Raw genomic sequence first — 25,930 nt, 5'->3', positions numbered from 1 at the left:
GTAGCTGAAATTACTCTTCCCTGGCTCACTTCATATATTTAGACTGCTCAGGGTTTCATAAAATTGTCTAAATTTTCTTTTCCAATGAGCAAATTGCACACAACCAAAAGAATGTTTTTTTGTTTGTTTGTTTGTTTTTAAGCTTAACTTCATTTTGGCAAAATAGAAGTCATTTTAGAACTACACTGTGTAGTCTTATGCCTCACTGTTTGATTGTCAAATAACACACAAGGCTTCTTAAATAATATATTGATTGGTTTTTATCTTGTCTGAAAGCTTCAAATTCCAGAATCTTCATTGGCATTTGCTGAATGAGGGCTTAATTAGGATTCCATATTATGAACTTGTAAATTTATGTAACCATAGAGGGAAGTGTTGCCTGATTTCATTCTTTTCTTCCTCTATTATGATGATTTGTGCTCCAAATATGAAAGAAAGCAAGTACATAAATATTTCACTCAATATTTCACATAAATATTCACTCAATATTTCATTAAAGCTACTTAGCTTTGTTTTACCTGAAAAAAGACTGAATGGCAGGAAATATATCCTTTCCTAGATCTCATGATTCCAAAGTGACTAATTATTAGTCTGTTCACAGGTCAAGAAACAAGAAGCAGGACGTTAAATTTTAAATTTTAAACTAACCTATGCTGTATTTGGTCTCTTAAATTCTGGTCCTCATCCGTATGTTGGTTTTTAGCAGCTACACGTTGATTGATATCTTTATGACGGATCTCAGTTGAAAATGTTTCAGCTATGACACGAAAATTACTTAATTAGATAACTTGCAAAAACAGTCAAACTTGCAGAAATACTGTTAAAATGTACTGATGCAAGAAAGTCAAATAGATATGGTCGCACTTTTGGTCCAAATTCAAATGTTTATTAAGATGTTGAAAGAATGTAATTTTGGGATCAGAATTTAAATTTTCCTTGGAAATTGGAAAAAACGAGGTAAAATACGACATTAAATAGGAGTTGTAGTTTCAATGTAAAGGATCTTGGGATTAACTATGAAGAGATGAGAATAAAAAATAATGGGTCATAATGAATAACAAATTAGTAAACAATTAGAAAATCACCACCCTGATGTAAAAATTAATAATGAAATAACGAAGTGGACATAAAGTCAAATATGCATAAAATTATTTGTCAATACTATATTACGATATAATAAAGTAATTTGTCTTTTTTTCTAGACTTTATAATCTTTCTCTGTAAAATAAATATAAAGGGATAGACGACAAGAGAACAAAAACAATCTCAACATCTCTGATTGAGTCTTATTCAGGATTAATAGAAAAAGTTCAGAATACTCATGAACTTAGAAGAAATGGAAAATCATAAAGAGGAAAGAAAGCCTTGAACTAGATTAAAATAAATTAGAATTACTCAGTCAATGCAAGAGAACATTGAAGAGTGAATTCACAGTGTTCAAGAAAATGAAGGACCCTCACAGCATACAGCAATCAATTGTTCTCCACCTACATTCATGACAGAAAAAGAGGAAATGGATTTAGCATACAGCATCATGCTTTTAGGTTATTTGTAAAACTCAGAGATTACTGACATCAGTAATGGGTGATTGAAGGAAATTCAATGGGAGCTCTTCTCAGGAGATGTTGCCATGCACCATCTCATGATCACTTTCTCATATTTGTCAAGGACTTCAGGACATGAGTCAGCATTCCTCTGTCCCCAAACCCACCCAGGCATTGGCCCCTTCCCCTTCTCTCCAGTTCTTGAACTTACTACCATGGTCACACCCTCGATTTTGTGGTCACCTTGCTTGGCTCCATCTCTGCAGTCTTAATGACTTATACTCCCATTATTTGTCTGTCCAGCACTCCTGTAGAGCCAATAAAGCTCTTTATCATTCAGTCCCTAGACATCCTTTCCCCCTAAGATACCAGCATTATCCTGACTTCACTTTATTTTATAGCAAACCTGAGTTACATGGTTGAACACTTCAGCTTCTCTTTCTCATGTAATAACTTCAATTTCTGTGTCTTACTGCTATACCAGCCTCAGACGATATTCATCTCTCTTTCCAAGACTTAAACTGGTAGATATTTTTCAAGAAAAACACACAACTCTGTGACTTGTAACCTCACTAATTCCCTGGCTTAAAATTCAGCTGAGCTCTTTCATATACGTGCACTCTTCTCAGAGAGAGAGAGGGAGAGAGAGAGAGAAAGAGACAGAGAGAGAGAGAGAATAGTAAGGAAATAACAGTAAATACACAGTTGCTATGGCTCTTTGTTTCAGAGACAAACTTCTTGAGTTATCTCCACTCAGAATCTCCACCTCTTTGCCTGCCATTCGTGCCTCAACCCAAGGCAATCCATCCTTCCTCCTCCCCTTTGAAACAGCTCTCATTACAGTCATCAAAAACGTCAAGGCCAATGGATGTGTTTCAGTCCTTATCTTATTCTATTTCTCTGTCACATCTATAGGTAAAATCTAGCACATAATTCTTAAATACTTTTACACATGCAATGTTATTTTATATTCATAAAACACTGTGAGGTAAGATTGCAATTCTATAATTGGCCCAAATTGCATAGTTCATAAATGGCGGAGAAGAGATTTTATTCCAGCCAATTTGACTCTAGGCTCCGAAATTCTTTTTAATTTTTAAGGTGTTTATTGAATTATAGCTGCCCAAAATAATGCATACATGACTATACAGTCCAATGATCTCACAAATGAAAAACAGCACCCAGATCAAGAAACAAGTATTATCAGCCCCGGAAGCCCCCTCATGTTTCTTTTCAGTCACTGTTTTTCACAGGTTAAGCAAGCATCCGGGGCTTGCACACAAAATCTCCCTGTACCTCTTGCCATATTAGGAATCCTGTTGCTCCCTCTCACACTGACCAGTGGCCCGAGGCATGGGCTAAGAACCCAGGTAGCCACCTATTCTTCATTCTGACACAGTCTTACTTCCACATTGGATGTTCCCTCTCCTTAGTCCTTCCTGGCCTCCTGCCTGTTGGCTTTGAGTCTGGCCCATTCCTCTCTGCCCAGCCCTGGCTGGACTGATGTGTGGCCTGTGAGCCCACCTGGCTTTGGCTGTAGGCTGATTCCCAACGATGCTGTCCTTCAGACTTCTCCATGGACCCCAAGCATTGCAGGACAGCGTGCTGCCCCCCACCCTAGTGACGGGGCTCCCATACCCCAACCCTGGCCTCAGGAGCCCCCAGCCCCCACCAGTCTGGGACAGGGATGGTCCAACACCCTTATTTTGAAAATCTGTCCTCCTTTTGCTTATAAGTTGTTATTCTCCCTGGCTTTCTGCCTCTCTCTAGCCGCTGCTTCTAAACACTTTTTCCTTTGCTCTCCCTATTAAATTCTTGTTTTCTTGGGTGTCATCCTGGATCTTTTATAAAACATATTTTTCTTTCTAGAAGATTTCTCCTACCTTTAAATCCTTAACTTCAGTGCACTCTTTCCTCCTGACATCTAGACCCATGTATAGAACTGTGCTCTAACTTCTAATCTTAAAAATCTCACAGGCACTTTGAGCTCTCCATGTCCCTAAGAGACTCTGTGTGTTTCTTTCCATATGCTCTACGTGAAGGGTATCGTCATTCAAACAATTGTGCAAGTCATAAACTTGAAGTCATCCTGTTCTCCCTGTACTATATCCCCCAAACCCAACTGATCACTAAGTTCTGTAGTTTACCCCTAAAATACTGCTTGACGCTGTCTTCCGACCTTGCTGCTTACAGCTGTCTTAATGCTTCTGTTGTTTTTCAGACGATAATAGTTTTCTAACTCATTTCACTGCTTCCAATCTCACTTCCCTTCCAATGCATCCTCCACACTGAAGCCAGAATGACCATTATGTAAAGCATATCTAATTTCATTAAGTCTCAGTTTTAGTATATTTCATTGACTTCACTTGGTTTCAAGATAAAGTCCAAACCGCTCCAGCTTGGGGCAAAACACTTCATCTGGACCCTGTCTAACTCTCCAGGCTAATTTCTGCTGTTTCCCCCATAGCTTGCCACCTCTCAGCCCTACTGAGGGACTTGCTGTTCTCTAGATGGACCATGCTCACCTACCAAGGCTTGCAAATGCATTTCTCTCAATTTTCCTCCCCTTCCTTGGCCTGGCTTACCTCTCCATGCTGGGGACACCTATTGTAGCACATAATTGACTACATATTATAATAAGCAGCTTACTTTTGTTTCCGCTCACACTACACTATGAACTACTGAGGACAGGGATTTGACCTTCATTTCTGTATTATCAATTCCTGACACGTGATCAATGTTAGATAAATATTTGCTGGTAGCGCCATTTTAGCTCCCATCACTCTATACCGGTGACATCCAACAGAACTTTCTGAGATGAGGGAAATGTTCTACCTCATGGTGTCTGATATGGTAGCCACTGACCACATGTGTACATGAAATGTGGCCAGTGTGACGGAGGAACTGAATTTTTATTAATTTTAAGGAATTTAAATAGCTATATGTGTCTAGTGGCTGCCATGTGGAACACACAACTCTATACTGTAACCCTTTGGTTCCTTATCTAGAATTTTCCATACACTCCATTTCTCCTTTATTAGTTTATCACCAGTACTCTTGCATAGTGTCTGACACTTAGCGAGCATGCAATAAATAATAAATGAATATGTGAGTGAACAAGATATTTTAGAAAGATGGAGTTTTATTTGTCTAAAATAGTTTGGGTGGGTCTTTCCTAAGATAAGGAGAGTAAATTGGCAAAATGATCTTTCAAAGCCCATTCAGATCTTACATTCTAAGAAAGAAAAATCTTAAGATATGAAAGAATAACACTTTTTCTTAAAATACATGAAGATGAAAGCTGAAGATTTACTTTCAAAGTTGCATACTCATTTCTGACCAAAACAAGAACTATAAACTCAATGATTTCACACTAGTTTTCATGGCTTAGACGGCCTGAATTGAGGGATTGGCTCAGTTCCCTTCAGACCTAGAAATATTCAATACTAGAAACATACGATAAAAAAGAAATATATCATATCGTGTGTTAATACCAATTTCTGATAGTAGAAAAATAAGATTATTTGTGTGCATGTAAGTATAAAATTTAGCAAAGGAGAAACTTTCCCTGGAGTAGTGAAGAAAGGGCATTTTGAAGCCTCGTTATAAGTCAAGGGTCTAGAATTAGGAAATTAAACTATTTAGATGCTAACATAGCTGTGATAAATTTGACAGAATCATTTGTTATATCATTTCATTAAGAAATCGAAAGAACTCCAAGTGGATTGAGTATGATTTCTTGAAAAATTCCTGCCAGTTGATTTCCCTCTATTTTGAAACACACAACCATATGCTTCCCATGGAGTCCCAAGAGGGTAGGCAAACCGCTGAGGCCCTTACAGTCAGCTGTCACGGGCCCTCTCATCCACAGGTGTGTGTATGCGTGCACCTTATAACCTATTTCCAAGTCAGATTTATCTTGAGTTCAGCGCCCGGTTCTGCCACCAGATGGACTGGCAGGGTTCCCAGTCAGTCCTCACAGTTCCCTGAACAGGAATGGGAAGCTGGTTGAACAAGCAGAACCGTCACAACTGTCAGCACGGCTCCTGTCCCCTTGTATAAAGAGAAGTAAAATTCTCTTTTGAGATTTGATGGACAGCATCCAGTTTTAACTATGGGGCTCAATAGCTGAAGTAATATCGAATGGTTCTGTCATTTTATTTAAGTAAACAATGAAAGAAAGATCTCAAAATTACACAAGCTCAAAATAAGGATGAGTATGACCTTGAACAAGTCAAGGGCTCGTGCTTTAACTTCCCATCTATAAATGAAAGCACTGAAACAGATGATCCCACATCTATTGTCATTGTGTTAGTAAATGCCATTGCATTAGTAACAGCAATGATTTTTTTTAAATGTGAAATGTTACCATTTGTTAAAGGTCAGTTTTTTGTGTTTTTTTAGGAAAAAAAGGTAAAATCAAGACTCTCAAACAAATGTAAAATGTAATCATTTAACTCTTCAATTAACGAGAGCACCAGCAAGATGTTACAACCAGTTTAAATGAGAATCTTAATAATAGACACATTTACAGGCAATCACGAGTGCTGAAATAGACGTTAATAGATGAAAAACTGGTCACTGTGTGTAGAGCAATGCAGTATTTGGAATCATCTTTTCAAAGGTGTAGAAATTAATTGCATGTTGATTGAAAAATTCATTTGCATGTCTATGAACAGGACTCATTTGAATTGCTATCAGTTTCCAATAAGTTGTAGTTACAGAAGAGCTAAGTAAGTCAAGGCCAATGAAAGACACAGACCCGTATGGAATCAGCTACTCCAAAGGGTCCAACAGACAATACTCAGCCTTCTGTTGAAAGGATGCCCAATAATCTTTTATTCATTTCAAAGTCTTCCAAAGCTCTTCCTGATGAATTTGCTATATGCTTATTATCATGTGGCGGATTCCACCCTATGTGTTTAACATTTATCTCATTTAATACCTGTGATATTGTGATATGATAAATATATACTCCTACGTGGTGGTCTTTATCTCTGGTTTCTGACACACAGTTCTGAAAACCCTTGTAATATCCTGGGTGATAGGGGGAGAGGAGCATCTTTTGTTATTCATAATAAGCCCCTTTCAACCTTTTCTGAGTGTATGTTAATGAGGTGACTCTTAGAGATTGGGGTCGGGTTGCCAGAGGAACAACCAACCAGGTGATTAGAAGGCTAGAACTTTCAGCCTACCCCCTGATCTCTTGGGAGGGAAGAGGGGTTGGGGACTGAGCTAATCACGCATGCCCCATGATTAATCAATCATGTCTATATAATGGAACCTCCTTACAAACTCTGAAGAAGCTTGATGAGCTTCTGGATTGGCGAATGCATTCACGTGCTGGGAGGGTGGTGCATTCTGAACTCCACAGGAGCAGAAGATCCTGAGCTTGGGACTCTTCCAGACCATGCCCTATGTACCTCTTCATCTGGCTGTGCATTTGCATCTTTATAATATCCATTATAATAAACCAGCAATAGTAAGTAAAGTGTTTTCCCTGATTTCTGTGAGACATAGCAAATTATTGAACGTGATGAGGGGTCATGGAAACCCTCGAATTTGTAGTAGTCAAGTCGAACAGACATGTTGGTAACCGAGGGATCCACTACTTGAAATTGGGGGCAGTTTTGTGGGACTGAGCCCTTAACCTGTGGAGTCTGCACTAATTTGGGGTAAGTAGTGCCAGAAATGAATTAAATTTTAGGATGCCCATGTGGTGTCTTCAGAGAATTGGATGCTGTGGAAAACTCATACATTTGGTGTCAAAAGTGTTGTGAGTAAAGAAAGAGTTTTGCTTTCATACCCATAACAGTACAATGAGGCATTCTATTACATAGGTTGTGAAACTGAAGTTTAGAACAATGAAGTACTTTCCCAAGGTCAAATACCTCCTAAGTTTGAAAGTCAGTGTTTAAGAATATATGCTTTTATCCATAAGTATTTAATTTGTGGAATAAAGTAATTTTTTCATTTCAACAGTGAAAAGCAGTTAAATAAACCATAAAATTTTGGCAAGACTATTCAACCCCACCATGTGAGGACGTCAGCCAACTGATACCTGCTTCTCAGAGCTGACAAACAATCCAAGGGAAGGATGTTATCAGATCCTTGTTTGCAGCACAGATGTGGGTTTTGACCTTCATGAGGGCGACCCACCTAGATGTACTGGATAGCTAGCTACAAGAAGCTCCTCCATGCATGCCAGTCTCATAAACGGCACCTCTGTGCCAGGGCAGCTGCCAAGTGATGGAAAGGTTTAGTGAGATGTTTGCAGTTGGCATGGAATTTTCTGCTAGGTCCAGGCTTGGCCTGCAGTGCTGAATGCTGACAGTCAAAGCAGGAGGCACCTGTGCTCTGCTAGGTAACTCTTTGGAAGGCTGAAACAAAGTCTTCGTTATACACTTACAATTGTACATGGAAATAGTCACAGATTCAGTCAAAGAACAAACAGACAAAGGGCTTTGACCTGTAGACAAGAATATCAAAAAGAAAAAGAATAAAGAGGTGTCCAGCTTACCCATGGTGTCATGCATGCGATTCAGTAAGGAATTATCTGAAATATCTAATAACATGACAAAGTCAAATGCAGCAGGAGGAAGACGCACTTCTTTGGCAGCTGTAGGATCACCAGCCAATGTGGATATTTGCTCTTTCTTTCCCTCCAGTTCTATGAGGCTTCTGTCATAGCCTGTGAGAGCTTCCTCCAGAAGCTTTGCTTGGTTTAATGTCATTGGAAAACCATCGAGGACCCAGCTTTGGTCTACAGGTATCTCGCTAAATTGAAAATGGACACACCATGAACATTTTGATAAAGACAAGTACTTTGGAAATAATAATAAAATTCTTTCAGTTCCACAAGAATTTCCTTCTGCATGAATCTTATTACTTTATAGCTAACATCAATTAGTTGACTAATGCACCACAATCATTCCCTTGCTCACAATCCTTCTGTGGGTGGGTGCCTGCTGCCCTCCAAAACTATTCTGGAGGCCATGACATGGTATTTAAAACCAACTGGACACAACTTACTTAGCTATTGCATCTTCTCTCTCACAACCATTTACTTCAAACAAACTGATCTCCTCATTGTTATGTGAGTATGAATTGGATTTTCTAGCTTGCGTTCATAGGCAGTTCCTCCTTTGAACCTGTTTCCTCATCTGTACATAGTGGGATAACATACCTCACAGGGTGGGTGTGAGGACGCACTTTGAGAGTTTAGCACATGGATACTCATGGCCAGCCTGGAGAGTTCTTCCTACCCCGCCCAATGCAGCCTGCAGTCATAGCCCCCTGATCGGAACTCCCCTGGCTCTCATTCTCTTCACTACACAACTGGTAATGAGTATGTTTCTTGACTTAGAAAAATTCAAGTGAGTCTTATGTATCTCAAGTAAATTCTAAGTTGCTGTAGGGTTAGGACCATTTCTTGGGAATTTTGCCCTCAGCGCAGCAACCTCTACTGAGAATGGGTCCTCTCAGAATTATTATTGTAGTTCTTTAAGGTGGAAGACAATATGAAAAGGGCATAAACTTCAGCTTTGCTCTTCTAAGTCCCTAAATGATGCAAAGTTGAGATTTTGGTGTGTGGATCAAAAGTTGAGATTTTGTCTCTCTGTGTGAACTCATATATTTCAAACACTAGAACCCCCTTTCTAAAGCGTCATAAGTCTTCTTTGGTGCCTGCACGTGATCCTCCTGACAGCGTGGCAAGGAAGGAGGGGGAAAACTGAAGTTCAGAGGTTTCATTTCTTGTTCAAAATGGCAAAACTGCAAATGACCTCAACTCCAGTGATTCTTCCACAGTATCAAGCTGCCTTCATGCCACTGCCTCTACTTGACCCATAAGTCTATGAAGAGCAGGAAAAGGTGCATTTTGGCTTTTATAACTTGTCCAGAGCTTGGTAAAGCACTCTGCATAGAACGGGTTTGTTGATTCATTGTCTTAAGGTGGAGAAGTTTCTTGAGTACCTCCCCAGGTCTGGGCGACTTCTTCCCCCACCCACAGCCTGAAGAGCTACTTCAGAGGGAGGAGGAGGTCAGGGTCACACTCGTTCAGTTGCAGTGTGATGACACCAGGTGATGGGAGTGAGGAGACCAGGGCTTTGACTCTGGCCACGCTGCTAACGAGATACGTATGCGACGGGATTGTTTTACTGAGCTGCCATATGCCTTTGTTTCCTCATCAAAAAAGGATGGATTTACAACAGATGAAAGGATTTCAAACTGCTGACAGTGCTCTGACGGTGCCTCAGGGGCAACAGGGATGGCGGTAGCTGGGTAGCAAGGTTCTCAGGGTGGTGTGTAGACACTCCAGTTCCGCTGATACCAGAGCTAAGATCTGCTTTATAGCTGATTTTTTTCATATACGGTTTTGTTTGTTTGTTTTTGAACCAGGAGTCCCAGGGGTAAAACATATTTTGTGCCGGTTCTGAGAAATGTTACAACTAGTAGAATATGATTCCTTTCAGCCCTGATGGACCACATCCCTGTTTCTTTCATACAACCCCATTGTATTCAAGGAGCCATTGTTTCAAGATCCATCACAACTAAGAGGCAACTTACATCACTGACAGAGTCTCAGGAAACACTAAAGGGGCGTCCATTCCCGATGCGTGGTGAAATTTCCCTAAAACTTTTCCTTACCTCTCTCGGTCTTCCTGTTTCCCACACAGCACAGCTACCCTAATGTCATTTCCTCACCTACTCCAAGGTCTCCAAACTCTTTCACAGTAGACTTTTTGATTCTTTTTCCCATCCTGCTAAGCCTCATCTCTTTATTATATGGATCAGTGGAGCCTCTATGGCTTCTTTTAATTTCTCTTTTTTCTGTATTACAAAGGAGGGCTGAGGAAAAGCCTTTGCTCTTAGAAAGGAGGAAGAAAGAGATGACAGAATTATGCCCTGTTTTGACTTTTTCTTTATACTCTATCACATACCACCTGTGTGCGATGCTTGCCTGTGCAAATCTACTTTCTCAGTGCCTTCTTAGCCATCACTGCCCAACCTTTGGATCCCTGGGTTCCCTCCTCCTGAAACATGAAACGAGGAAGCCCATTGGCCTGTGAGCACAGTTAGGGTCTCTGCCCTCCATCATCTGTCCCTTGGCCTTTCCAAGTAGTATCCGCTATTTCCTTGAATTCCCCACATGGAATAGAAGCTGACCTGAATTCCCGTCTGGGTGAACGAAATCATGGATGGTAAAGGGGGAAGTAAAATATAGGCATGTAAATCATAAAATACATCTTGTCCTTGCTGTATGCTTTCTTAGGTAGATAAGTAGTATTCATTAGACATTAAAAATAAAATATTTCTCTCTTATTCTTTATATACCTCTATCTGATAGAAAATATATTAAAGAGATACGAAAAGTAATACATACTTAATAGCGTTCACCAGGATGTCAACTAGCAACATGTCAGAAATGCTCTTTCCTTTCTTCAGCAACTTTTCTGATTTTGCACCAAGCTGAGCACGCACAGTGAGCTGTGAAAACAAACAAGGAATAGCAGAGTATTGCTAATTAAAAGTCAGTTTCTAAATATTTGCGGGAAGAAAAAACATTAAATGGCCATCCTCTCTAGTGAAGACACTGATCGTTTGTCACAATTCTGGAGTCAGCCAAGCATTGAAGGAAAACGTGTATGCAGATTTTGAGGTTCCTCCTCTGCGGCTCCTTCCCTTCCAAGATCTCCCTCATTAATTTTCAGCTTTTCTGGAATCCCAAACTTCATCCTTTAATACCCTAAATCAAAAAGATGGAGGCTTTCTGCCTGAGTTCTAGCAACTCATGCTATGCAGATGCGGCATGCCTCTGGGATAACTTGTAGAAGCTTGGCTCTTGCCCGGTGAAGTTTTCTTTGTTCAATGGTCGTACTCCATATAGTTTCTGCCTGGTTTCAGCTGCTTGCTTGTTGGCTGCTTTGCTTTTTACCAGCTGCGTTTGGCCCTCAATAATAAGCTTTTCTATTGTGTTCAGCATTAGAATGTTATCTGTAAAAGGGCTAGTCCAACAAAGCTACCCTTTACCAAGAGGAACTTCCTTAGTGTCTACAAGTATTCTTAACTCAGCCACCGGAGTGAGAATAAGTTAAACGATATTACATCTCTACTAAAAACCCTGCAAAGACTCCCCTTCTTACTCCAAATGTCCTAATCATTGCCTAGAAGGCCCTAGCTGACCTGACTCTTTTTCTCTTCCTGTGCAGCTCTCTAATCTCATGTCTTACGCTTCTCTCCCACCCTGCTGCCAAGCCCCTTTCTGCTTCATGTCTGTTGTCCAGCTGTTCTCGCTGCCTGATATGCTTCCGGGTTCCAGCTGGCTGACTCTCTCAATCTTCTTAAATCTCACTTTCTCAAGGAGGCTTATCCCTTGTAAGACAGCAACCTTCCCTCTCTCCTCGGGCCTCTAGTCTATTCCACTTTTTCTTCTCTGCTGGCATCATCACCCTTTAACAGATCATATAGTTCATTTACGTATGTGTTTTTAGTTTATTATCTGTCTTCCTCTATTCAACCTCTATTAGGTTCTGGAATGCTCTTTTTTGTTCAGTGATATATCTCAAATCCTTCCAACAGTGAACAGAACAAAGTATGCCCTTTGAATTGAACTGAATATGGAATTTGGGAAATTTGAAACTCAATAAATGTAAACGTAAAAAAATATACTTAGCTTTCTTGCTAATTTAAATTTCAAATACACAGAGTAAAACTTGTAAGGAAGGCCCCCCCGTCAGCACTTTCTCTAAACCCATCCCCTCCCCAGCAGTCGTCATGGTTACAGTTTGGTATATAGATGCCTTCCAAAGCTTTTTCTATCGTTAAACAGTTTTGAAGTCTAAAATATTATAAACTTGTTTACCATGATGAAATGCATAATAAAAGCAATCAAATACAATAAAAACAAAGTAAATGAAATTCAACTTGATTAATATGACCATTCTATTTGATGGCAAAAAAATGTTTCCTTATACAGTAAAGCAATACTATATATGGAGATAGTATCTATTAAAACAATAGTGAGTGAATTGTTATAAACATTTTTTTCTGCGATTAATAAAATATTCTGTAGAGTCACCAATAAGGCTAGTTAGGATCATTCTGGGAAAATTCTTGAGTGTGAAAGGAAATAAATCATAAATTAACTGGTAAAGAAAAACACACAAATATAAATTTGGCATAAGTCAAAAATAAAATGCGTTCACTTGGCAAAACTGAATAGCAATTTCCACTCCTTTAGCTATAAAGAGGGTTAAGAATATAAAGAATATTAAGTAAACTCAGATTTAGCTAATATTTTACCATCAGATTTACTTTAAACCAAACAGGAGCATGCTGCTGTTTCATTTCACTTGAAGTCAGACAGCATGATGCATTTTAATATATTAGTAGCCAAAATTAGATTATGGTACTTACTTTAGAGAAACTATCACTTGATTTGTCTTCTTCAGCTTTCGGCATTTTGTTAGTGTCAGTATCTAGCAACAGGAAAAGTAGTAAGAACAAACTCCAGTATTTACAATTAACAACTAGGTTAGTATTTGACCATCTAGGGTTTTGGACAGATGGGTGATCGGACCCAGTTATGCCCGAGATACTCAGAGAAAGGAAGTAATAGAATCACCACAGCATGACTTTTACCCTCATTCCACAATGTTAAGACCCTGGCCACGGTGTGGCTTGGTGTTTTCCGCTTCCTTCCTCCCAGTATGGCTCACACATAACAATATTATTAGAAATACTTTAATACAGTTTGGGTTTTGTTTTCAGAAAACAAGCCAAGTTTTCTCAAGAAATGTTAAAAGGTTAATTCTTTATAGTTTTATTTTCCTGGATTATCTAGTTATAAGTAACAAGTCTAAACGTATAAAATTCTAGAAGTCAGAGGGGTTTTGGGTTAAATTCTTGGAAAAAATATGAAGTTCTCAGAGTTCATTTATAATTAACTGTACTTTAGTAATAAAATAAGTTACATAGTACTCAGTTTAAAAATCAATTTAAAATGTCTTGTAAGAAACAAATAACCAACATAAGGGACAGAGTATGTCCTTTTAAAAGATGGAAAACTCAACTGCTCTAAGAGAGTTGCATGCTCATAATAAATCTACACATTGTCCAGTGGTGATGGCAATGATGCTGATGGCAGTGAACTTTACAACATAAGGAAACTATTCAATATGACACAGCCTTCAGTAGCACACATACAAACGGTATTTGAGACTTAAAATTGTTTTCCATCAGTGGCTCTACAACGGATCTGAAGTACTAAAGCCCAGATCCCAAGGAGGATAAATTTTCATTAGGTTTGGGAAGCTTGGGAAGATGTTTGTGCTATATATATATGTGCTCTTACTGTTTGTCTATCTGTCCCTGTAATGTAAATGACAGATGGTTTGTTTTGGTATCTTACTTACTAAATGTAGTTTTTCCTTCGGTTTCTGGTAATGCTTCATCTGAGACTGAATCAGCTGGAAATTCATTTTGCAGATTCTTTGAGGAGAAAATACACACACACACACACACACACTTATAAAAATAAAATTAAGAATGCTATTGAAGTATACCAGTTTATCTGAAACATTGATGACATTAAGAGGGACTGAATGATTTCCAGGAACAAACAAAATTTGATGATAATTATGGAAAAACACAGTAACCTGTAGTGTAATCTGTCTTTTTAGGTCAGTCTTCAATTACTATTTAAAACACAGCAACTGCCATTAGGAAAATACAACGGAAGGTAAGAAAGAGGTAGAGTTTATGGAAAGCTCTAGAAAGAACAATCCTAGAGGTGTCAGTCATAGCCATAGGGAAGTAAAGAAAAGATAAGTGCATTATCTAGCACCCTATTGAGTAGAATACAAAAAGTACCGTAATATGGAAGACGAAACAGCCCACAATGAATAAAACTTCTCCCAGTTATCTTCAGAATTCATGGCTAAGTAATATTTATTTTGCAGCTCATGCAAATGATCTGGATTAGATTCTCTGCTAATTTATTCACTTGCAGAGACAGCATAAAGTGGGGGAAAGAGTACTGGATTTAGAATCTGGGATGCCAATCACAGCCTAGACATTAACAAGCCTTCTGACCTCCCAGGACACCAATTCATGCTTAGGGCCTCTACTGTCTCCCGGTTAAAATGAGAGTGTTGAACCGCATGGCAAACCTCAAGGTGGGGCCACATTCTTCTCTTTTCTGTCCTAGAACCTTCAGGCCATAACGTAGCAATATTGATGGGAGTGTGATGCAGGTAAATCATGGGACTGTGATGCTGGCAAATAATATGGAGACCTCCCTCCCACCCACCACCTCCCCAAATTGAGATCTACGAGTTTACATCAGAGGTCCGCAAACGATGACCCATGGACAAAATTTGGCAGGGCTGACTATTTTTATACAGTCCCTGAGCATATCCAACTCCATGGGACAGCGCTGTGAACCTGCGGACTAAGCTGGGCATCCTCCTCTGCCTCTTGCCCCTGCTCAGCTCCAGTGCCTGCCTTGGCCCCTTGCCAGGGCTGACCTTGGTCTCCAACTACAACGTGGGGACTCTGCTGTTAGCCAGGCTCTCAGTGGTGGAATTTCACTCCAGGAGCTGGTGACTCGGTGAACTTGCCCATAACATTCATACGCTACGATCCTCCAACCCCTTGCAGTTCAGCCTCTTCACCCCTTCACGCCCGTGGCTCTTACCTCAGGAAAATGTCTCCAACTGAAGGTAACTTGGTGCTAAGCCGGCCCACCACTCTGGATGGCCCACCCAGGGAAACTGGTGGTGGTAGGGGAGGGCTGTTCTTGTTACATAAGTAACCCCATAATATCCTGGGCCCACAAGACCTACAATATTTTCTTTTGGGACCTTTACAGGAAAGTTTGCCAACCGCTGGTCTAAAAGATCTCTCAGATTTCATTCCACTTCAAGTCTCTAATATATGAGGTGAAAGAAAGGAAACTAAAATCACACTTGCCGGGCTTTCTTTACTATTCTTTTGCAGAACTGGTAGAGCCTCTTCTTCAGCTTCATTCTGAATTGGGAGGGTCTCACTGACTTTTTCATTGTCATGAAATGCTTGGATAGCTTCTTGGACAAGAGTGTCAATAGAAAGGATCTGGATGGGAAAATCTAAAGTACAGAGGGACAGTTTTACCAAGAGCTCTTCATTTGGGAAATTGCCATGATTGTCCTATGCTGGCTTTATCCTCTAACACTGTCTTTAGGGCACCCTAAACGTTTTTTTGGATCAAGCTGTTTTCCTTATTATTGTGTTAAAAATCACATAACATAAAATTAACCATTTTAACCATTCTAAAAGATACATTTCAGTGGTATTTAGGTTATTTACAATGTTGTCCAATTATCACCCCTATTATGTTCCAGAAAATTTTCCCAGCCCCAAAAGGAAACTCTGTACCCATTAAACGGTCCACTTTTGCCCCCTGGTAACAACTAATTTGCTTTCTGTCTCTATGGATTTACCTGTTCTGGATATTTCATATCAATGGAATCATACAATATGTGGCCTCTTGGGTCTGACTTCTTTTACTAAGTATCATGTTTTCAAGGTTCATCCATGTTATGGCATGTATCAGCACTTCACTCCTTTTTATGGATAATATTCCGTTGCATGGATATACCATGTTTTATTATCCATTCATCAGGTGATGGACATTTGGATTAGTTCTACCTTTGGCTTTTATTAATAGTGCTGCTATGAATATTCTTATACAGGTTTTTGTTCCTCTGTTTTTTGAACATTTGTTTTCAATCTTTTTGGGTATATACCCAGTAGTGGAACTGCTGGGGTCATATGGTAATTCTTTGTTTAACTTATTGAAGAACCACCAAACTGCTTTCCTTAATGGCTGTAACATTTTATATTCTCACTAGCATTGTATTCCAATTTCTCTGTATCCTTACCAACACTTGTTACTTTCCGGATTTTTTTTGTTTTTGTTGTTGTTGTTATACCCATTCTAGAAGATGTGATGTGGTATCTCATTGTGATTTTGTCAAGTTGCTTTTTACGGAGGTCTTTTTAACATCTCAGTAATGACCTACTCTTCTCTGCTTTAGAATGATACAAGGTAGACAGCCTCAGTGCAAATTTTGAGTTTTCCAGTGAAAAGAATAATGGTATTGTATTGTTGAATAAAAACTAATTGAAGAGATGGAAACCTATGATTTTGCTTCTAACTGAAAGAGCTTCTACAAAACAAGTCAAAGCCTCATTAAAGTGAGGGTAAGAACTCAACAAATGTGAATAATTAACATATTTACAATTTTAAGTGGATGTCTATTGTATATGTGACAACTTATTAATTTCTTGCTTCATCTATTGGTAAAGTAAGTAAAGTCTATGAGGAAAAATTTATGACTTGCTATTTCTATTTAGTCTATGCACTATTATTATATAGCATCCCCACATATCCAAGTTTACCTGGGACAGTTTATGACTCTAAACTCTATTGTCCAAGTGTCTTCCTTCAACAATAAATTATGTGCTCATTCTATTATAAAATTCTTGATGACAGAATTTCCTAGTATATCAGAAGATCCTCATGTATGTTTTCTATAGACATAGCCATTTGCAGCTATAATCAATGTAAACAGAATCCAATAAATACAAACAAAAAAAGGAAATTCTACCTTTTTGTAGAAACTTTAGAGCAATAGTTTTTCCACTCAATGTTTTCCCCAATAAGCACCCTTTAATAGCAAATGAAGGTAATTCAGGCTCTGTTGATTCAGCTTGAGGGGGAAGAGATTTTTCAATTAGTCTGTGAATCACATGGCCCAATATGCAATTGTTGGAGGGTGGTACATTATCAACCATTTCTTCTGGTATGGCCCACTCTCCAACCATGTTCTGCAAAAATAACAGTAAAACAAACAAAACAAATATTCTTAAATGTACAATTTAGGCATATATGAAATTTGACTATTGAAAGCAAATCCAAATTATAGCAAATAAAAGCTAATCAGTACTTTAAATAATCATATGACATAAATCAGTAGTAACATGAATAATTTATATTAATGAGAAGAAACATGAGCACCCCACATAAACAAAACAAAATAAAACAAAACAAAAAAATTCCAACTCTAAAATCCTTAACAGTTAATGAAAGAAGGCATATTGACTTAAATGAGAATTGTTCAGGTTGATCATGAAGCTACTTAAATTGATGCTATCATCAGTAAGCAGATAAAACACAGTAATAGTTTATCTGCTATCGTATGCTTATACTAAGCTTATTTTAAAATAAGAAAGCTAAAAGAAAACTTTCCTGTTCCATACGGTGTCCTCTAAGTCTACTATGTTTGACTTCTAGTTTTTTTCAGGTTTCTTGATGAAGTAATTAAACAAGTAGAGGGAAAGAAAAAATCTACAGAGTTCTGCGTAACAAAACTACAAATGGATTTTTGAAAGACATGAAAAATATAGATACTTAAAAATTAAAAGCATTCTTTTTGAGTAATTCTTGGAGTAAAGAGGAAATTAAAAGTATAAATGTCAAAAAAACATTAAAATAATAGATTTATTAAAAATATGGAATGGGATCAAACTGTACTCAGAGGAAAATTCATGACCCCTTTGCTAAAATGCCTTGAGCTAAAATAAAAAGAGAAATAAATAACTAAGCATTGAAATAGAAAAAGGAGTAATTTAAAAATAAATAAAGGAAACAAGGAGAAAGGAACTCATAAAAATGGAAATTGATAAATTAGAGAGCAAACTATTGAGATACCTTTTATTGATATATTTCTAGAACTTGTCTATTCTAATCATGATAATGAAATTGCTATTAGTTCTGAACAAAGGTGAAGAATAGCAAGTATCAATTTTGTAACATAATAAGAAAGAAAGCAATAACAGAATTTAAGGAGACTTAAAAATCTTTAAGAAAATATTATGTAAAACTCTACTATAATAAATTTGAGTTTATTACTGTATGGTAAAAATGATATTTTAGGAAAGTGCAAATGACAAAAATTAATTTAAGTGGAACATTTGAAAAGATGAAAGCCATGAAATAAATGGAAAATTTGTCAAAGAACTATATCCCTAGGAAACTTGAAGGCCCTGATGGTTTTCAGAAAAATGTTCATTCCTTAATTAAACAGAAATTTAAATGTTGTTTAGTCTTCTAGAATATGGAAGGAAATAGAAAGCTTTCTAGTTCAACTGGCAAAACTAACATAACCATGATAGTATCAAAGTATTAAAGTAAATACCATGATAGTAAAAGGTGTCAAAGATAATTGACACAAACAATATCCAAAAAGAAAACCACAAGCCAATCTTACTTGGAAACATTTTGCAAGAATCATGCCTAAAATTTTAACTAAATCAGCATTATAGTAAGAGACAATAAATATACTAATTGACATTTACTACACACTATGTGCCATATACTGTTGTTTTCATGAATTATCTCACATGATTCTCACACAACTCTTACATAAGTGTTATTATTATCATTCCAATTTTATAAGAAATACCTGAGTACTATAGAAGCTAAATTTCTTGTCTATGGACACAGCAAATAGTAATAGCAGAGTCTAGGTTGGAACCCAGGAAAGCAGATTTCAGAACATGTGCTCATAAGCCCTATACTATATTGAAGTCTCACTATGATTGAATAAGAGTTATTTCATGAACACAGGGAAGGGTAACTATTATAAAACCTATTGCTATATCACATTAATAGGCTAAAACAAAAAATAAAAGCATCTTATCATTTTGACCAAGAAGCATCTAATAAAATTAAAAATTTATTTCTGAAGAGGAAAAGTACAAATAAAATTAAAACAGAACAAATCTCTTAATATACTATGAATTTAAGATGAGTTCCTATCACTGTCTGGACTGATACATAATGGTGAACAAAGATACCTTTTTCCATTACAGACAGGAATAAGAAAAAGATGTTCATCATTAGCATTAATGGTCACATTATTCTGGAAATTCTAACCAGTGCAAATAAGAAAAAGAAAGTAGAAATGGCGGCTGCTGTGGAGTTGAGTTCCTGTTGTAGATGTGGCTGTTGCAACCTGAAATTCTAGTGTTCTGTGATGGTGGCAGTGGTGACAGTTTTTTCCGCAGACCTTGTTGTGATGGTTCTCATCATCGTCCTCGGAAGTTTAACCCTGAGTCTGGTTCTAGAACACACAGTGATTCACTGAACTACCCAACATATTTTGAATATTTTTTCTGCTTACTCAGGAACAGTCAACATTTTTGCTTACAACTAAAAACTTTGATAAAAAATCACTGGAATTGACAAGAAGTATATCAAGAGCCCATAGATAGAAAGCCTCAAAATTTTACTGAGGAATATAAGAAAAATGAGTTGAATAAAGGGTGAGTTAGAAAGTTTCAAAATTATAAACCATTTAATTCTTCCCCAAATTAATCTGATTTAATGTAATAACAACAATAGTGCTCGTGTCACTTTCTCTCTTGCAGGGTGATATGACAAATGATTCTAAAATTAAAGCAGCAGAAGAAATATAGTGAATAAAAATATTCACTTAAAAACTTAAAAAGTAATGAGAGTGTTAACTTTCCTGATATTAAAGCACTTGTTAAGAATATAGTAATAAAAAAAAGTTTGCAGAAACAGAATATTCACTGCACAAAAATATCAATTCTAGAAACAGATCTAGTATATGTAAGAATTTAGTACCAATAAAGTTTGTATTTCACATTAGCAGAGAAAGAATGGTCATCTTGTAACTGGTATTAGAAAAACTGGCCATATACTTGAAAACAAAATAAAGTTATATATCTTTAAACTTTTCATGAAAATAGATTCCAGAAGAATGAAAGATGTAACCAAGAAAGCATGAAAGCACCAAAATCTGGATGAATATTTATGTGTTCTAGGATGGTCTTTTTAAGCATGAAAACCACAAAGGAAAAGGCCCATAAATTTGATTATATGAAAATGAAATATTCTGCACATCCCCAAACACACACACACACACACACACACACACACACACACACACTCAAATAAACACACATGCAATTTAAAAATAAAGAACAAAGAGAAAGTGTCTGCAACATATATGTTTGACAAAAGGTTAAGAGTCTTAGCATATAAAAAGCTGTAAGTAATAACATAAAAAAGAAAAATATCCCAACAGAAAAATAAAGGCACAAAGGATATGAACAAACAATTCCCAAAATATAATAAAATAGCCAATGGGCTTTTGAAGAAATGTTCAAATTCATAGTAATAAAAATATCCAAATAAAACTCCGATGCACCATAAAAAAACAATTTTGTCTAACACAGAAAGAAAGATTAGTCATACTTCTCATTCATTACTGGTGGGAAAGTAAATTAGCACATTGCTTTATTATATTTTCTAAAGTCCAGAAAGTGCAGAGAGTCTCAAACAGGATGAACCCAAACAGGCCCACACCCAGGCTGCCTCCACATCTTGGCCATTGTAAACAATGCTGCAATGAACATACAGATGCACACCTCCCCTTGAAGTAGTGTCTTGGATTTCTTCAGATAAATACCCTGAAGAGGGATTACTGGGTCCTTCACTGTCTCTTCTTACAGCCTTTGATTTAAAGTCTATTTTGTCTGGTGTAAGTATTGCTACCACAGCTTTTTGTTTTGTTTTGTTTTTTTAATTTTTACTTTCATGAAATATTGTTTTCCATGCTTTTACCATCTGTCCGTGTGAGTCTTCAAACTGAAGTGAGTCTCCTGTAAGCAGCATATGTCTTGTTTTCTGTGGCACAGTCTCCCTGGTCACCTGAGCTGAGTGCTCCAGGAGTGTCCCTTGTGTGGGTTGTATGTAGTCTCCTGGTACAGTTGAGCCTTGATTGCTATTGGCATGTGAGTGGGTGGAATTGACCCTCAGGCTAACTGGCTGTGGTGTTGGGCCACATCCACAGCTTATGGGCTGCTGTTCATGAAGCTTACCCCTCTGAGTGGGATTTTCCCCACTGGACTCTGGTGCCTGTTGTGACCACCTTTGTGTGGTCTCCTGTGGCACCTGTGTGTGCCACTTGTGGGGCTAATTGGGCAGTACTCTGATATGGTCTGAAGGCAAGTATGTTGGTTCTGGGGCCTTATGGGAAGGGCTTCGGTATAGGCCCAGGACTGGCTGGGGGCTACCTGATAGGAGATACAAAGTGATCTGTGGTTGTCTGCTGCCTGTGCTAAACCTGGAGGCACATGGGAGAGGCCACGCTGTGAACTGAGGATGACTATCACCAGTAGCAGGCCTGGGGGTAACTCTGCAAAAAGCCACGATACTAAGAGGCCTGCTGCCACCTGCCAGCTTCCTTGAGGTTCAGCCACTGGTAAAGTCTCATGCGGTATGTGAGTTGGATGAGGCAGGGTCTCAGGGAGTCACTAGAATGGGAAGAGTTGTGGTCACCAGGTTAATGTAGACTCTGGTTTGGTGCCAGTGCTGAGCCTGGAGCAACTCAGCAAAAGTCTTAGAGCACACCGAGGCCAGTCCCTGCCTGTCTGGGGCCCATGGACTCCTATAGTTTTGCAAGAAAGAATGCAATGCGGGAGGGGCTGGTGGCTTTCAGAGAAAGTGCCTCTGGCAGTGCATTGGGTGCTAAGTCAGCAGGGCGGAGCAGCAGAGCTCACAGGCCAGTCAGATTCAGATTTGCCCTGTGGGGGCGGGCTCAACATAGGAAAGATGGCTCTGGCCGGCTGGCTGCACGGAAAGAGGACCCCTCAATGGGAAAATGCCAACTGCCCTCCAGTCCTTCCCCTGCAGCCACACACCTTAGCCTGCCCCCGTAATGTCTCTGAAGCCCCCTGAGTCACTGTCTCTGCGCTGGAATGCAAGGTGAGTGCCTGCGAGCGAGTGAGTCTGTGAGCGAGTCATTTAAGAGGACGGCTGGGTTTCCCGCAGCCTTCTGTCCCACCAGAATGGTCGGAATCCCCTCCATTTTTCACAGGTAGATGTTGCGGGAGATTCTCTTCCTGGCACCAGTACTCCAGGCTGGGGGCCCCCACTTCCCGGGGGGTAATCTCTGCAGCCGAGATTCTCAACTGCCACAGGGAAGTTTGGGGCCTGTTTTGCCTCTCCACCCCTCCTGCCAGTACCGATGTTATAGGACTTCTGTTCATCTAGACTTCAGATGGTTCTCCAGGTTGATTGTTCTATAATTTAGTTGTAATTTTAATGTGTTCATGGAAGGACACAAGCACAGTGTTTACTTTGCCATGTTGGATCTCTCCACAAATTTCTCCATTTTTTTATTGGTGAGCACTTTTTGACCCACCTGACCTCAATTGGAGCACAATTACCACTTGTTCTGAATCTTCTAAGACAGTGGCTTTCAAACATTTTTGACCAGGACTCTCCATAAGAAATACATTTTACAGTGTTACCCAGTATTTGTGTGCAGGTATATGAGTACATAAAACAGAAAGTTTTATGAAATACTTATCCTTACTACTGGTGATTTGCATTATTTTCTATTGTATTGCATTGCATTTTATTTATTTTGTTGTGGTTCCATTTTTAAAAAATAAAGAATGGTTGTGACCCATAAATTAATTTCATAATTTAGTCTCAATCCACTATCTTTAAACAAAAGATAAAGGGTATTTTACTGGCCAAGACACCCAGGAACCCTCAGTCCTGATTTCATGTCTCTAAGTACCATCTTGGATTCATCTCTACGATATCTGCAAATAGGAAGGGTATACCCTTAACTTTATACTAACTGATGCAACCGATAGAGTGACCAAGTGGGTATTTATTTACCAAAATATATTTTTAAAATAATAATACAATTTTAGATGCAATTTCTCATAATTGGTAATATTTTAAACAGCTGGCTTATTCACATTTTTAGATCTTATTTGCATGATGATTGCTGTTAGATCTTAGTTATGGGTTGCTTATTTTATGGTATCATTAGAAAATAATTTTTTGTACAATTACTGTTTTAAATTTTTTTCATAATCACTAAAATCTCATTAGTTAACACCAAGGATAATTATTCAAAATGCAGTAAAACTTCACGCCTATTTGAAAATAGACGGACAGTTAAATTGTATCCAAAAGAAAAGTTTTAGGGATACCTAATCAACCCAAGCCCAAACACCTTGGGTAGAAAATGATATCTTAATCCGGCAAAACCCAATAGCTTGTTCGTAATATTCTAATTCACTGGACAGCTACATATCTCCCCTTAAAAGTTGTCAGGCATACCCAAGAATGATATCTTCAGCAGTTACTCAAATATTCTGGTGAGGCAGGGGACTCTTAGATACCCAAAACATACTTGCTGAGTTTAGTTTGGTCTACATGCTTGGGAATACATGAAGTCATGGAAAGGGAGAGTATAAAAATATGCTCCCAGTTCATGGGGTTAGGTCAGTTTTGAGTTAATACCTTTAAACCAGCTGATGTCTATACATGTTTAACAACTCAGCGGAAACTCATCTATTCCATTGCAGCCCCATAACTCCTGTGCTTATCCACATTTAACATCATGCTCTGGCATGGTTTCTCGCCCGTCCCCCTAAACTGTAGGCCCCATGAGGGAAGGATCTCTATCTTAATCGACTTTATATCCCCAATACCTAGAACCATACTGGCACATAGTTGACTCAATATGTATTGATTGCATTAATGAATCAATCAATCAATAGTATAGGCTCATAGTAAAGACTCCCTCATAGTAATGGCGACTGCCACTCTATGTGAACTGAATAATAAGTGAATACATGAATATTAAATTTTGAGTACAAATTTAGCAATTTTAAGTACAAAGATGACTGAGATCCCCAAATAAGATAAACAGACACAACTCAATCACTCAGAAAAAAAAGCTACACTCCACAGGGAAGGACTAAGGTAAAACTTTGTAGCTTTCAGAGCCTCTGTCCTTTCTTGCCTTCGCTTCTCAGGCTTTCTCTCTGCTAATCACCCAAAAACCCCGACGGAATTTGGAGGTACTGCCTAAATTTGTAATTCAGACTTTTAATTCCTGACAACTACCCATGATTTTCAGAAGAAGCACAAAGGGTGGTTGGATATCTTAACTGATGGGGTATTCAGCTCATGTAACCTGGCAGCCCTATAGGGTTTCTGGACCGCTGTAAGGGGCCTGTTTGATAGCCAGGTTCCAACGGGGATGGACACTGCCCTGTACTTTCCTTAACAAGGAGGGAGAGAGAAGGCAGTGAACTGATGTGCATCTAAATTCTGACTTCTCATCCAGGAGCTGACATAGAATGGGCTCTGTGTTGGGGCCCAGTTTAAAGGTCTCAGTACAACTTGCAAAGATGAACTGGCCTTTTCTGAGTGAACTTGGCAGCCTTTGTTAGTCACCTGACTTCCAGTCAGGTCACAGTATGGTTAGGTACCTGGCCACACCTTCCTGCCAGACAGTCTGGCCTTCAGATTCCAGAGGAGCTGGAGGCATGGGGATGTACACCTCTCATTAATGTTGGTAGGGTAGGTGCACCTCCAGAGAGAAGGTATGCCTCTGTGTTAGAGTGCTCAGGCTGGGCCACGTATACGTTGCCAGGAAGTGCAGACGTAGACCATGGTAACTAGGAACAGAGGTTAACTCGACTTCACTACCATGCTGAGCTGAAGACTGTTCTGGCTAGAAGCCAATGCTTATCTGCCAGTTGATCCCATGGTTGATTCTGGCTCATTAGGAAATCTGAAGACCTGGTCCTCATCCAATAAGGACTTTTACTCAGTAATCTGGTCACTTCTGTCCCAGCAGTAGCCTTCCCCAATCTGTCCTGATCTAATATTATGGAAATAATATCATGTCTAATTCTAACTTATCACAAAAGACGACCCAGGGCAACAGACTCCATCTACCTTGTGCTTATTTTTGGAGGGAAATTCAAATTGGCCATGGTCAATTATCCAGCATGTGATGAAGATCACTGTCAAGCCTAGAGGTCCACATTTTAGAGAGCCTGACACCTCACTAAGCAATCAAATAACTCTAGCTTGTCGTAAGTCCATTAGTTTAGAAAGCTCAGCACTTGTGAGCAATAGCAGACTTCTTTTTCCAAAACTTGGCGCTACCGGTTACTTATATATAAGGCAGCCAGAATCACTGGGCTGATATTTTGTCTTATAGTTTTGATTATCAGGGGCAACTGAAACTAAGCCATTCTGAGAGATCCTCTGTCCTGAAAACTTACATTTCAGCGTTGCTGAAATTCAGTGACAAATCAGATGCAAAGGATGGCAGGGACTTCAGCTTGGCACTCTGATTTCAGACATGCTCAAAGCAACTCACTGAGGAGATCAGTGGGGGAGTAGTTTATGCACCCCAAAATGACAGGTTCCTATTCCTGGTTCCATTCTCTGACCTGGCAAGCCACAATGGCCCTTCCAAGGCATT

At 38.7% G+C, this 25,930-nt stretch overlaps 1 protein-coding gene across 4 annotated transcripts in view; it reads right to left on the bottom strand.

The window, feature by feature from the left end:
• The window catches only part of SPEF2 (sperm flagellar 2), a 164,581-nt gene that overhangs the window by 78,964 nt on the left and 59,687 nt on the right, over positions 1–25,930 (bottom strand). For all 4 annotated transcript variants that reach the window (XM_033111285.1, XM_033111286.1, XM_033111283.1 and 1 more), the window contains 7 exons: positions 17,198–17,417; positions 15,519–15,673; positions 13,961–14,036; positions 12,963–13,024; positions 10,930–11,033; positions 8,065–8,321; positions 649–757 (listed from right to left, as the gene is read on the bottom strand). In XM_033111285.1, coding sequence (XP_032967176.1) covers positions 649–757; positions 8,065–8,321; positions 10,930–11,033; positions 12,963–13,024; positions 13,961–14,036; positions 15,519–15,673; positions 17,198–17,417 — 983 coding nt within the window. The remainder of the gene's footprint in view (positions 1–648; positions 758–8,064; positions 8,322–10,929; positions 11,034–12,962; positions 13,025–13,960; positions 14,037–15,518; positions 15,674–17,197; positions 17,418–25,930) is intronic.

This window comes from Rhinolophus ferrumequinum, chromosome 7 (genome assembly GCF_004115265.2).
Source record: "Rhinolophus ferrumequinum isolate MPI-CBG mRhiFer1 chromosome 7, mRhiFer1_v1.p, whole genome shotgun sequence".
Classification (NCBI taxonomy): domain Eukaryota; kingdom Metazoa; phylum Chordata; class Mammalia; order Chiroptera; family Rhinolophidae; genus Rhinolophus; species Rhinolophus ferrumequinum.
This window is presented reverse-complemented; position numbering and strand designations above follow the sequence as displayed.